At 42.4% G+C, this 14,344-nt stretch overlaps 1 protein-coding gene across 6 annotated transcripts in view; it reads left to right on the top strand.

Annotated features, from left to right (window-relative positions):
* The window catches only part of LOC128845542 (aldehyde oxidase 1-like), an 87,699-nt gene that overhangs the window by 10,658 nt on the left and 62,697 nt on the right, over positions 1–14,344 (top strand). For all 6 annotated transcript variants that reach the window (XM_054044340.1, XM_054044344.1, XM_054044341.1 and 3 more), the window contains exons 5-14: positions 270–396; positions 1,745–1,806; positions 2,634–2,708; positions 3,816–3,896; positions 5,110–5,254; positions 5,435–5,527; positions 6,998–7,149; positions 7,370–7,463; positions 10,915–11,024; positions 11,881–12,065. In XM_054044340.1, coding sequence (XP_053900315.1) covers positions 270–396; positions 1,745–1,806; positions 2,634–2,708; positions 3,816–3,896; positions 5,110–5,254; positions 5,435–5,527; positions 6,998–7,149; positions 7,370–7,463; positions 10,915–11,024; positions 11,881–12,065 — 1,124 coding nt within the window. The remainder of the gene's footprint in view (positions 1–269; positions 397–1,744; positions 1,807–2,633; positions 2,709–3,815; positions 3,897–5,109; positions 5,255–5,434; positions 5,528–6,997; positions 7,150–7,369; positions 7,464–10,914; positions 11,025–11,880; positions 12,066–14,344) is intronic.

Raw genomic sequence — 14,344 nt, 5'->3', positions numbered from 1 at the left:
GCTTGGACCCACACATCTGAAATAACTATTCTTGGTTCAGATTTCACATTAGATTAAGTTTCTTCTCGAAATATCTCACATTTCTAAGAGGAAGGCATTTAAGTTTGTAACATTTGTCACATTTTATATTATGTTAATTAGGTCAGATCTTGTAACCCTTTAAATCATGTTTGTAATTTTTGAAATCAACAGCTTTTTTAAGTGATTGAAAAAGGAAATTTGTTGATTTTGCATTTTGAAGCAGGGGCTGTTGTTCTGTTTTGTTCCAGGAAAGGCTGGCCAAGTGCCATGGCTCTCAATGTGGCTTTTGCACCCCTGGAATGGTGATGTCCATGTATACCTTGCTGAGAAACCACCCTGAACCCTCCATGGAGCAGATAGCTGCAGCTCTGGCTGGTTAATTTTTGTTTGTTTGTCCTCCCCCCCTCCAACCCCCCCATCAAAATGCCATTTTTAATATATGAACAAACAAGATAAATAATCTCTTAGTAAATAAGATTTTTATTGATGGTTTCCTTTCAGAAAAGCGGGGGAGGGAAGAAATCAACAATGAATTCTTTACTGCCTGAAATCTGTGAGGTGCCTATATACTAAACAGCACATCTGTGATGTCATGCTGAATAGCATACCCTCCAGCGGAGTGAAATCTTGGGCCAAAATTTTCAGAAGTGAATAGTGATTTGGGATGTCTCAGTTAGGGTGCCCAACTTGGCACACCTTTAAGGGAGTTGATTTTCAGAGGGTAGGCACTAAGCACTTTTTAAAAATCAGGCCCCTTTAAGATGTCTCAAGTTGGGTACTCAAAAATTGAGGCATCCATAATCAGTAGCCACTTTTGAAAATCTTGGCCTTAGATCTCATCAGATACAGAAAGAAGAACAGGAGTACTTGTGGCACCTTAGAGACTAACAAATTTATTAGAGCATAAGCTTTCGTGGACTACAGCCCACTTCTTCGGATGCATCCGAAGAAGTGGGCTGTAGTCCACGAAAGCTTATGCTCTAATAAATTTGTTAGTCTCTAAGGTGCCACAAGTACTCCTGTTCTTCTTTTTGCGGATACAGACTAACACGGCTGTTACTCTGAATCAGATACAGAGTTCAAAACATTATAAACCTCAGAACAGTGCCAAAGCTTTTGTGACAGTAATAAAACTATAAAATAAAAGAGAGGCTGGCTATGTCTTCACTGCAAAAAGGTATGCTTTTAGAGAGGGATAACTAATGTGTGCTTTTAGAGAGGTTCACTATCCCAGTGTAAAAGCAGAGGGGAGACAAGGCCAGTTTAGTTTTACCATGACGCAAACTTGGTAGGGTCAACCACAGGCAGGAGGTATAGTGCTGACTTTTCCTAGCTACCTCATTATAAACACTGCAAGTGCCTTGTCTCCACTTAAGTTTTTACAATGAGAGAACTATCCCATGCTAGTTATCTCTGTAAAAACCCACCTTTGTGTCAGTGAAGCCAAAGCCAAAGTTGTTAAGGCCCTGGGTCAACTCACGCACTGCTGCCATCTGATGCAGCTCTTGCAGTATTACAGTTTCCTCTTAGCTGCTGTAAGAGTTTCCTTCTCTCAGGAGATAGTGGATGCTGAACTCTTTTGTACATCTGGCCCACACTGCATTTCAGAGCTATACCCCTTCTCCTGAAATCTCAGAAAGACAAACCTTAGCATGAAGACTTGAATCCTAAATTATATGTCATAGATAGAACTAATAGTTCACCTATTATTTTCTGGTGTCAGGTAACTTGTGCCGCTGCACTGGGTATAGGCCAATCTTAGATGGCTGTAAAACCTTCTGTAAGGTAAGCAGTGGGAATGGAGGGTTCAAAGAGTGTTCCTATTCAACTGCTTTAAATATTTGTTCTAAAATAGTTTTATGGGATAGTGAGGCATGTATTACTGTGTATGACAATATCTAAACAACCAGAGACCATTGTGAATTTAAATACACATCAAATCTTGTTTCTGTCAAGGGTTGTTGGCTGTCCATTCTAGTAATGCCGATCAGCCATCTCTCAACGCTTGAACCAAAGCCCATTGAAGTCAATGAAAGTGTTTCTGTTAACTCCAGTGAGCTTTGGGTCAGGCCACTAGCCACATAAACCTGTTGTTCTGTAATATTTAGCCCAGACATACAAATTGCAGAGGGCAAAGAGTATTATAAAAATCTGGTTCTAAATATTAACTGTTCAGAAGAGGCCCAAATCTTCCTCACAAAAGTAGTTTCACTGCAGTCAGTGGGAATATTTGTGTGATTGAGGCAAGGAGACTTTGGTCTTTGCTAGTCATGGCATTACATGCATAAAATACAGTTGAAATAAGATTTGAACTAAAAGAGGTGGTGACATCAATGAGTGTTAATGACATAAAGTTCACCCTGTCTGCCAACATGTTGTGTAAATTCCACTGAGAAATCTAGAAAACCTTTTTTCATGGAGAACTTTTTTTTAAAAGGTTTTGGTAGGAAAAAGATAATGCCTTAAAACATGAATATTTGCAATTTTATTGAGCCTCATCCAAAGCCCATTGTAAGTCAGAAGAGAGACTCCCATTGACTTCAATTGACTTGGGATCAAGCTCATTATGAGCAGAAGTCTTATGTTGTATTAATGGGATATTACTATTTTAGGAACCATTTTGTTGTCAAAGTAAAGAAAATGGGAACTGTTGCTTGGATCAAGAAGACAAACTCAAAGGAGAGAAGGTGAGTTTAATTGTTTCTCCTTCCTGCTTAAATGTAAAATTTGCACTAGGTGAAGAGCATTGTGCTGCTTATTACTTGTAATTACAGTACATGCAAAGTGCTATGCCAGGCAGCATCGTCTAGCCAGCTGACTACAGCCCACTATGTCCCATTGCATTGCTCTGACTTTAAAGCCAGAAGGGACCATCATGATCATCTAGTCTAACCTCCTGCATGTTGCAGGCCACAGAACCATTGCTGCTGCTGTTCTGTGAAATTAGAAAGTTTCTCTTAATGACGTATGTACCATCCTGGGTGATCAGGAAGTTTTTCCATTTTCACAGGAAATGAATGCACTGTTAAGGGTGGGGGATTTAGATATGTCTTCAAAGGCATAGGTAGATGAGTGAAAGGGGACATCTTCACCCTCTTCCACTGGAGTCTCTTGTAACAATGCAGAGGAAAGTTCGGATATGCATGTTCAAACAATCTTTTGTGTTCCGGAATATTAATATTCTTAGGCTCTGATTCTGCAGTGACCACTGCATTAGCAATCCCTGTGCCCAGGTGAAGCCATATGAAGTCAGTGAGGTTTTGTGTGGGTTCAGGGGTTTGTCTACATGGCGCTCATGGCAGGATTGTGTTCACAGAACTGAAGATTGCCTCAAAAACTAAATCAGAATCATGACACTAATTTTATGTGAAAATTCCCATCCATATGAATGGTTTATTTTATGTAAACTTTCCTTTCAAAAATCTGTGCCCTGTGAGTGTGTGTAAGAGGAGTTGGGGGAAATATGGCGCCATCTCACCTCTCTATAGTTGAATAGAGGGAAGTGTGCACCTAGGATTTCAGGTCTGTATCGTTCCACCCTCCTAGCTCCAGAGGGGCCAGGGAAGGTGACTAAACTGTGAGAGGCTGCCTTTCTCCATTTCTTCCACTGCAGCAGCCCCCACTAAATACATGGCAGTTTACTTAGCATCTCATCCAAAGGCTATTAGAGTAATTAGAAAGACTCCTGGTGACTTCAGTGGGCTTCAGATCCAGTTCCTGTGATTCTTTCTTTTTTTATAAAGAATGAATTAAGTAAAAAATTGTTTGTTTGTTTGTTTGTTTGTTTGTAAAAGTTTTCCACCAAGCTGTTTTCAGCAGATGAATTTCAGCCCTTGGACCCCACCCAGGAGTTTATATTTCCACCAGAATTAATGGTAGGTAGAATTGTTCTTGGTCTGTAGATATATGCTGTAACATTTGTAACGTTTACATGTAGTTCAGTACTCATCTTAATATGCTGTCTAGTAGTGGAGTGGTTCCATCAGGAGAAATATCACATATTTTCCGATAGATCTGCAAAGATCTCTGATGTTTTTTAAATTCAGTTTTTATATTTATGTACAAGAACTACATTAAAAGAACATTAAAGATGCAAAGTCAAGTACTCAAAATGTAGGAAATTAAGGTTGCCCGTGCAAAGCAAAGAGCTGCTGGAGATTCTCAACAAAATAGTTGTATGAATTTTTTAATCTGGCCAAAACAACACATTTTCGTCATCTTGTTCTGAGAAAAAGCTGAACTGGTTTTGCTGAAATTTTCCAAAAATAATCAGTCTGTGGCAGACACTGCACACGGAAAATTTCAGCTTAAACAGTTAAAGATTGACAAAGTTATAAGTATGGCTGCGAGTTTGTCACGAAGGTCACAGATTCCATGACTTTCCGTGACCTCCATGACTTCTGCAGCTCAGGCAGCCCCTGTGCCAGGTGCACTGGTTGCTGCTGGGGCAGTCTCAGGCCCCTGCGGTGTCCCACCCATCCCCCAGCAGCAGAGTTTAGGTGTGGGAGGGGGCAGGGGGATGCGGCACAGGATGGGGTGAAGTGGGCTCTGGGCAACGCTTACCTGGGGGGCTTCCCAGAAGCAGCAACATCTCCCTCACTCAGCTGCTAGGCGAAGGCATGGCCAACCTGAGCCTCCGCCCAGAGCACTGGGTTCGCAGGGGAGCACTGCGGGGGGGAGGTGGGAGGCTGTGCCTGCAGGTAGAGGCAGCATTCAGAGCTGCCTGGCCACGCCTCTGCCTGCCTAGCCCTGGATTTTTTAGAAATTAATTTTCTATTGATTTCCAAGGGTATGGGATCCAGCCCTAAGTGTGTAGTTTGCAGGATATTCAGTATAAATCCTGTTTGCTAGACACATCTGAGTCAGTTTTAGGCATTTTATTCATGAGGCATTAATTTCCTCCCCGTGCAAAGGGCCAGCACAAGGCTGATGCGCTATTTAAGTCCCACTTAAATCCAGTTTTGAGGTTTTAAGTATGACTTCCATGGTTAAGGAATTATTTTGGCTCCTAGTCCAGTGCCCTATTCACTAGATAACCGCTGCCTCTCTAGAGCTTTAAATATTAAATCTACATTGTTTCCCCTATAGACAATGGCTGAAAATCAGCCAAAAAGAACTCTTGTTTTCCAAGGGGAAAGAACAACATGGATTTCACCTGCTAGCCTAAAGGAGCTTCTGGAGCTGAAGGCTAAGTACCCCAAAGCACCTCTCGTGGTGGGGAACACCAGTGTGGGTATGTAGATTCAGAGCACATCCTGTTATGCTTGTGCCAGTGTCTGTATGAACAGTCGTGGGCAGCATTTAGAATTGCTTGTGTGTTCTTTGTCCTTAATATGTGGCTCAACAATGACATAGTCACAGTTCTGGAAATGCAGCGATCTTCCTTTTCTCTAAATCTCATTCTACTCTATAGGGCCTGAAATGAAATTTAAAGGAGTGCATCATCCAGTTATCATCTCTCCTGCAAGGATCCTAGATCTGAATGTGGTGAGGTACACAGACAATGGTAAGTAAACCCTACTTTTGCCCTTTGAAACACATGGAGATATCTCTGCATAAAATAATACTGATCCCTTCCCTAGTGGGGAAGATGTGAACTGCTCTACAGACATCCTGGATCTCCAAGAATTTCTAGAGATGCTTGTGATTGTTTCTGCAAATAATTCCTGAGACATCCATGGATCAGGATAGCTATGATCCCCAGGGATGGCTCCAGGCACCAGCGCACCAAGTGCGTGCCTGCGGCGGCAAGCCGCGGGGGGCGACCTGCTGGTCGCTGTGGGGGCAGCAGTTAGGGAGCCTTCGGCGGCATGCCTGCGGGAGGTCCGCCGGTCCCACGGCTTTGGCAGCAATTTGGCAGCGGGTACGCCAAAGCCGCGGGACCGGCAGACCTCCCGCAGGCATGCCGCAGAATCCGCGTGACCAGCGGACCTCCCGCAGGGTGTGCCGCCGAAAGCCGCCTGACTGCCGTGCTTGGGGCGGCAAAATACATAGAGCCGCCCCGATGATCCCTGCCCCAATGCATGATACATTAGCAACAGCATGGGCTTGTCTAGATTAGGAAAAGAAGTTGAGGTTAAATTGGGATAGCTAGTATGTGTTATCTAATCCTAACTATGACCCAATCCCTAGTGTAGATGTGGAATAACACCTTTTACCTCAGTTTAGCTGTCTGAGGTCAGCCCTAGGGGGAGTGTAGAATCAAAGTTATTGGCTATTTGTCCTCCAATGTCTGCTTATGGAGGGGACCCTCAACATTCAGATATCCTCCCTACTACATGGAAGGGGTGGGAGAGTTAACCATCTCTGCAGCATGTCTCCCTCTCCTCCTCTGTAACCCACAGAAGCTTCTCTGTAGATCCAGTGTTCATTCTGGGGGAGAGACAGTAGACTGGGTGGGCCAGGGGGAGGAGTGGGCAGACTGGGGTGACACCCGTTGTCGCCCCCAACACTCTGTGGAGAATCCATGCATGGATCTCACAGCACTTTATAACATTAATTATGCCTCACAAATGCCCTAGAAGATAGTACATATTACTATCCCCATTGTAAATGAGACAGAGATGAGCAAACCGAGGCAGAAAATTTAACCAACTTGCCCAAGGCCAAAGAGAGAATCTGTCAGAGCTGGGATTACAATTTGGGAGTTCATGGCTCAGAGCATTAGACCACATCTCTCTCCCCATTTCCAGATGTGCTTAGCTGCTACCCTTGACAAAAAAGGACTCTGTACCATGACTGTTAAAGACTTTTAACCTGTCCTAGTTTAACTCCAGTTTGCACATGCAGATTTTGAAATTGATGCAGTATTTGTTTTGTTTCCTAAATTAAAGTGTAACAGAAAACTTTTAAGATGTTGCCTTATTCCTATCCACATTTTAATGAGAGCTGATTGTGAGAAAAAGGCACTGCATAATTACAAAAGTTCAGTCTGGAGCAATGCTCACATTTACTACTTACAATAACTTGGTTTCAGGACTAAGCCTTGGAGCTGCCTGCAGTCTGGCTGTAGTGAAGGATGCCCTGGCAAACACAGTCTCAGAACTTCCAGGGGAGAAGACAAAGATTTTCCGTGCTCTCTTGCATCAGTTAAAAACTCTGGGAGGACAGCAGATCAGAAACATTTCCGTATGTTGTCTATTATTGCAGTAACAAGTGGATGGGTTAACAAAACTGCATGGAATTGCTTCTGTCTGTGCATAATATTGGTATTCACAGTTGAAATAATAGACTTTAAAATTAATTTCATGTCACTGTCAGTCTTATGACCTTTGATCAATGTAAATCCTCACACTGTACTGACACTTACATAAAGGTGATGACTTAATGACATAATGTCCTTTTTTAGTCTTTAGGTGGAAACATTATGAGTAGAAAGTCAACATCTGACTTGAATCCCATTCTAGCAGTTGGCAACTGTACCCTCAACCTGGCATCAAGAGGTAAGAGGCAGGGTACCTGTAAGAAGCTGGCCCTGCCTGCAGTGCCCCGCAATGGCAGGCCATGGCATAACAGGCAGGCATGCCTCAGTTTCCCTTCTTCTTATTCCTCAGAAATAGTCCAAAGCAACTTCCCAAGTAAAAGCAAAGCCCTTAGGGGGTTCATTTATTACAAAAGCCCTATATGCAACATAAATAACAAAACATAGTCCAGAATTTCCCCAGCATAGTTCTTACAGTACATGCAACATACAGCCCTGGTGTCTCTCATCACACGCTGGCTCTCCAGTGTAGTCCTCTCCCTGAACTTGTAGTAGGACATCCCAGCCCTTCCAACTGTAGCGCAGGGAACACCCCTCCACACACACTGCCTCTCTGATGAGAGCATCCTTGCCAGGGGACCATCCCTCACTTCCACTGGCCCTCTCATGGTTCCTCTAGGCCCAGCTCTCTAGTCATGGAGATGTCAGTGGGAAAGCTCCTCCACTGCTCACCTGCCTTCCGCCCTGTCCAGCCTTTGTCTCTGCCTCTCTAGCTTAGAGCCAGCAGGCAATTGCCTCTGCTGCTCCTCCTGTCTCCAACCCTGGTTTTCTGGCTTGGGGACACCAGCCAGCAAACCCCTCTTGTTGCTCTCTCTGCCTTCAGCCTTCCCCCAGGAAGCACCTTTTTCTTCCTTCCAGGACCTCCTCGAGTCTCCCGGTCTCTAGCAGGACTCACTGGGTCTCCCTCTCACTGAATCTCTCCATGATCCTTTATAGCCCCCAGGTGCTGTTTCCTGGTCAGGATTTGTGCATTACTTCTTTTGCCATTTTTCGTGAATACACAGGGGTAGGCATGAGAGCCAGAATTTCTGTCAAATACAGTTCCACTCCAGAAAATGACTTTATAAAAAAAAGCACTGTCTTACTCAACAGAGCCACCCTGTGCCTGTGTTGAGAGACATGCCTGCTTACCTGAGTGACAAACAAGAGTTTTTATGGATTTTCATTCCCATCAACCCTGCAGAGACAATGCAGCTAAGAGAGGAGTCTAGTCCTTGAGTCTGCTTAACAGAATTGTTCACCAAGGGCCAAGAATTGACTCCTGGCAGACCCTCTGAAGAGAACGGCTGCACAGACATTAATTGGCCACAGGACTCTTCTTACAGGTGATGATGTATATGAAGGAACAGGTCCCAGTTAGACTTCCAGGTCATAGTGTTAATTTGCAGCTGGCAGATAGACAAATAATCATTTTACCTGTAAATATAGCATGTTCAGTGTGGACTCGCGGGATAATCTACCAGGGACCTCCAGAAGCCATTTGTTTGTGTATTGGACTTTCATTATTTTTCTCTGTCAAAGCTTGGCAGTTCACCTTTCCTGGATTTTCAAAATAGGGATCTCTCCTTATACTATTGGCTGGATAGATCGCAGTCACATTATTGCATGTGGCATTTGTAAGAATAATCCCCATAATATGGCAGCCATTTTATAAATTTCACTCTCCTTGGATTGGGAGAGGGTGTTTCACCTTGTGGACCAAAGATCCTTTGGTTATAGGAAGCCTGAGACCTGGATGAGGACTGTGGAAGCTAACCAATGTAAATATTAAATATGATTAATTATTAATTATTATTAAAATTTAATAAACAGTTCCTTTGTTGCTAACACATTGTGTACTTTATGCAGCATATGTAAAGCACAAAAGACACCAGTGTTTAGAAAATGTACACTTATTAATAATATTTATTATTTGTATTATGGTATCCCCTTCAATCCCAATCTGATCAGAGCTCCATTGTTCTGGGTGCCATATTAAACAGATCCTGCCCCAAAGAACATACAATCTGAGGCCTCAATCCTGCCAGCACTTGCACGTGCTTAAACTTTACACAGGTGAGCTCAGTGGAGTTACTCATCTGCATAAAGTTAAGCACATGCAAAAGTTTTTTTGCCGGATTAGGGCACAACTTGAAACAAAACAAGTGGATACAATAAACAAATGGAGCGAGTTCGGAAGAGAGGATGAGGATAACATGATAGCAACACCTGGGCTATCTACATATATAATTAACAGTTTAGGTATATAAATAAGCAGTAGGTTTTATTGATGATCGGAGCACTAATTCCTGCAAGCATAATGCTATATTTAGAATGTCCTAACACTTCAACACTGTTTCAACAAGCTGTATCAATTTACACAGTGTTGACTAAGATATTATATTAACTTTAATTTCCTAGTGTTCCCATGTAAACATTTTATGATGGGGGAAAAACACACTGGTGAATTACATACATATAAACTAGGAATGCTTTAGGAGAAAGTGTGCTGGCTGTTGCTCTGTTCTGATCCGTTAGATGGTCATGTGTATTGTTAAACTAGGTGGATATTTCAGAACAGCGTGTAATTTGCAAATATAAGGACACTCACCAGATGTCCTAATCCTGCTTTTAGATGTTCAGATTGGCATTTAGGTACATTAAGTCTTCTGAATGTCAAACTGTGGGACTGTATTTCCTTGTTTATTGTTAATTACTTACTCAGATACTACAGTGATAATGGTCAGAGAAGTTCCTTGAGCTTTGGATGTCCTACTAAGGCTCTCACCTACAGCCCCTGTCTACACTAGAGATGTCTGCCAGGATAGGTGTACCCCTGAACCTGCTGGCATGAAGAGTTGTGATCCCTGACTAATGAAGCTATGCTGGCAGACGTCTGTTATGTAGACGCGGTTATACTGGCAAAACTGTGCTTTCACTGTAATGCTATACTGTTGCAAAGCATAGCTTTGCCAGAATAGCTGTGTCCGCACTAGGAGGGTTTTGCTATTAAATCTGGTAAAGTTTTCCTAATGTAGACATAGCCATAGAAACTGGACCCTATATGTTATGTTATTTTAGAACAATGGCCTTTTGCTGGTATAACTTATTTCACTCAAGGAAGTAGCCTAAGCTATTTGAGCAAATCACTCTTTTGATGGTACAAGCTGCACCTCCATTAGGAAGGTTTGCCGGGGTAGTTAGATTGATATAGCTATACCAGCAAACCCTCTGTAGTGTAGACAAGGCCTAAGTAGTCACATGGTTTTTGGACTGGGAATTTCAAAGGGCCTAGTGGAGTTAGGTGCCCAACTCTCTTTGGAAATCTACTTCCCTCCCTTAGGTCCCTTTCAGAATGCCAGCTTTAATCATTAATCTCATAAAATTGTGACCTTTTAAACTTTCAAAACAGTTGATCAAAAAGAGAAAGGAAAAGACAATACAAATTCTTCCTCTAGTAACTATTGAAAATAGAGAGACCACTTACATTTAAGGTGCATATTATTGTTGGGATTTTATATGAACTTTAAGTAATTCTTTTCCCAGAAGTATTCCATATTCTTCCTTGACAATTAAATTGAATTTACATATTTAAACTGCCAAGAGTTCACTTCTCATTGTACAGAGATTGCCATTTCTTTTTTCTCTAATAGAAGGAACACGGTGGATTTCTTTGAGTGACATTTTTGCCAATGGAGTTGGTAACAATACCCTTATGCCAGAAGAAGTCTTAGTCTCTGTTCACATCCCTCATTCCAGGAAGGTAAATGTTGCTGTGATGTTTGGATTTGTTTTGTGTTAAGGATGGTTTAACCAGTTTTTATATGGAATTAAAGAAAGAACAGGAGGAAGAAATGCCATCTGTAGTTTTAAAAAAACAAAAACCACCCAACTAGTGAAATGTTTTGGAGGGCATTGATATATTCTCTATCCCAGAATGCTGCCCATTTTCAGCCTGGCTAGACCTCCAGTCATTATGCAGATGAAGCTCCCATTATCTCCTGAGGGTTTTGCCTACATAGGGACTACAGGATTGATACATGGTCCATGCTTCCACGCATAATTGCTGCGCCAGACAATGTTGTTTGCTTGGTGCTGTGTCACCAGTAACATTGTGTAAGGGCAATATCTCTGGGAATTGATAAGCAGACTGTTTGGGAGATACCCGCAGGCATTGGCACATCTCTGAATAAAAATGTGACTTAATTGAATTTAGATGACTAAAGGAAAAGATCTGTAAAAGCAGAAGATAGAGTTGAAAACTGGCTTGATTTGTGCTTGAGTCCAGAGGTTTAGGCAGAGGTTGAGCCTCTTCAGTTTTGTCTCCCATTCTAAATGCAGCCCACTCCCATTTCCCCCTTACCTCTCAGTAACCATTTGTGAGAGGGGGGTCAGACCAGCTGGGCTCTGCAGGAGATGGAGAGGGAGGCGGGTTTGCTTGCAAGACAACAGTGAAGAGGGAACTATCGGATGGTTAAGGGAAGGGAATGAATGGTCCTAAATGTTTTGGAAGTAGAATCCATGCTCTATGGTATTTGTTACCTTAGTTCATGTAGGTCTCTATTGGAACATATTACATTTCTGTGCATACTTCTTAGCCTCTGTTTGATTTTTCTTAGGGGGAGTTTGTATCGGCATTCCGACAGGCCCAGCGCCGGGAAAACGCTCTACCAATTGCTAATGCTGGGATGAGGGTACTTTTTGCGGAAGGCACAGACATAATTACGGACTTTGGCATTTTCTATGGCGGCATTGGCTCTACCACCGTCTGTGCAAAACACACCTGTCAGGCACTCATAGGGAGGTACTGTATGAATTCCTAGAGACTTAATATAGCTTTCAAATTGGAATATTGTTAGTTTTTTTTAGTGTTTCAGGGCATAAATACAGAGATCCTTTATGTACAGAATGGTTGATGCCATTTATAACCCACCAAATGAACACAGATCAGCCCAAGTGATAAGTCATCTCCCCACCCCAGAATGGAATATTTACACTTTTCTATTCTAAATGTTTTAAAGCCTGTGTATGAATGTTATGCTCATTGAAAGGTCTCTCCAGAGGGCGAGTACAGTTGCTTTATTAGTGTCACTACATCACTTTGCTGTTGTGCCCCAACCTGACCTCGAGGGACCTCTACCAGTTCTTCATCCATTCCGTCTCTAACAGCTGTGCTGAAACTTGGCTGCTAATTCATTAGTATGAGGGCGTGGGGTTCTAAAGTGGGCACTGAAGAGGGACTCATCCCTGCACTAGCAGTACCAGCAGCAAAGGGCCTGAGGGGACTTACGCCTCCTCGGTTCGATGGCAGCCAGGGTTGGGTGTGGCCCTAAAAGCAGACTAGGGCATGCCTAGGGGCTACTTTAACTTGCCTCCCCCATTGAGGCTGGGGAAGGCAGGGATATGGTATTTTAGCATAGACTAGCTCTCTGCACTGGTCTTAGCCAATCAATAGCAGTAATCAGAACTCACCACCTAGCTAGCAGCTATCAGGTGCAGCTTTCTCTATCTATGCTCCTGGCCGAGGTGCATTATAAGGAGGGACCTGAAGGAGGAAATGCCATTGATTGTGCAGGTTGTGACTGGGAGTTTTTCTCACATGGAGGGAGAAGGAGGGAGAGGAGCAGCATGGGAGAAAATGAGAATATGATTTAACCACCAAAAAACTGGGCTTGTGCTAACCTGAACCTCCTCAAATTTCAGGGCCCGTGAACAAACCCCTGGGAACTGTTTCTCTCATGCAACTTATGACCCAATTTTTCATTGGATTTGGAAGGCGTTCACGTCGCTTTTAGTATTTCTCCTGTGCTAACATGACATATTCTTGCTGAATAACTACTTGGTGTGGTTAAATAGTCAGGTTACCATTTACGTAATGAGGGCTTACAGGATATTTGAGTATTGTAATTTAAAGCATTGATTCTTTTATTATTAATCTGGGAACTAGGTAGCACTTTGGAATAGGGTATTATCTTACTCACTCATTAGACCTGGGTTCAAATTCTTATGCTAATCACAAGTGAAAATAAGGCCCTGATGTAATGCTCTTTAAAGTCAATGGGAGGCTTTCCACTGAGTTAAATGGGCTTTAGATCAGGCCATAAGTATGCTTATCTGTTGTGGTACATAGTGGACATTGGTCTACAAAGAGTCCAGGACAGAGTTAATTGTTCCTAAACAATCCCTAATATTCCCTGAATTGTGGGCACTTGTTATGTCTAAATAAATAATCCTTTGCCTTTGAGCACCCAATTGAAAATGTTAAATAAGAATTGCATGCTTTCTGTGCAGCTTATGTAGTGTAAGTTCCTGACAACCCTTTTCCTGTTGCAAGCTTTTCATTGAACATCATGGCAGACCTACAGTTTATTCACATAGATACCCATTCAGCAAAGCACGTAAGCACGTACCTAAGTCTATCCATATTCAACAAAGTGCAAAGGCACGTGCTTGCTGAATCGGGGCCTTAAATTGATGTAACACTATGTTACACTCCTTTTAATTGTAACGACACCCAGATGCCACAGCAATGGCTGTCTTATAAAAATATGTAAACAAATAAAATCAGACCTTCTAAATTTTTGTTTATATCCTTAATGTTTATAGCCAGTTCATCAAAAACTAATAAAAAATAAATGACAAAAAATCTACTGTTGCCCTGAAAGATGTTTGTACGAGAGAGAGATGTCTGAGCTCTTGGATCAACCCATTATATTTAACTAGCCTTCTGTGTATTCAGACAGTGTTCTGTTTTTCTGGTTTAGGCACTGACAGTTGGTATTATTATTCTTAAGCGTCAAGATTTGCTCTAATAGATACAGTGACTAGGATTTTCAAAAGTGCCTAAAGCAGTTAGGACCACAAGTCAAGTCATGATCTTTTCAACCTCTCTTTAACTGAGAGTTTTTCCAGGCCCTTGATTATTCTGTTCCTCTTCTCTGAACCCCCTGTCATTCTTGCAATATCCTTTTTGTGATGGAGTGGCCCCTGGCAATAATTGAAAATGCTGATAAATCGTTTCTCTAAACTCTGTCCTATTGTGCCATTTGATCAGTTTATAAGCTGAAACACCTCCCCGCCATT

The sequence above is a fragment of the Malaclemys terrapin genome, chromosome 11, assembly GCF_027887155.1.
Source record: "Malaclemys terrapin pileata isolate rMalTer1 chromosome 11, rMalTer1.hap1, whole genome shotgun sequence".
NCBI classification, from domain to species: domain Eukaryota; kingdom Metazoa; phylum Chordata; order Testudines; family Emydidae; genus Malaclemys; species Malaclemys terrapin.
This window is presented reverse-complemented; position numbering and strand designations above follow the sequence as displayed.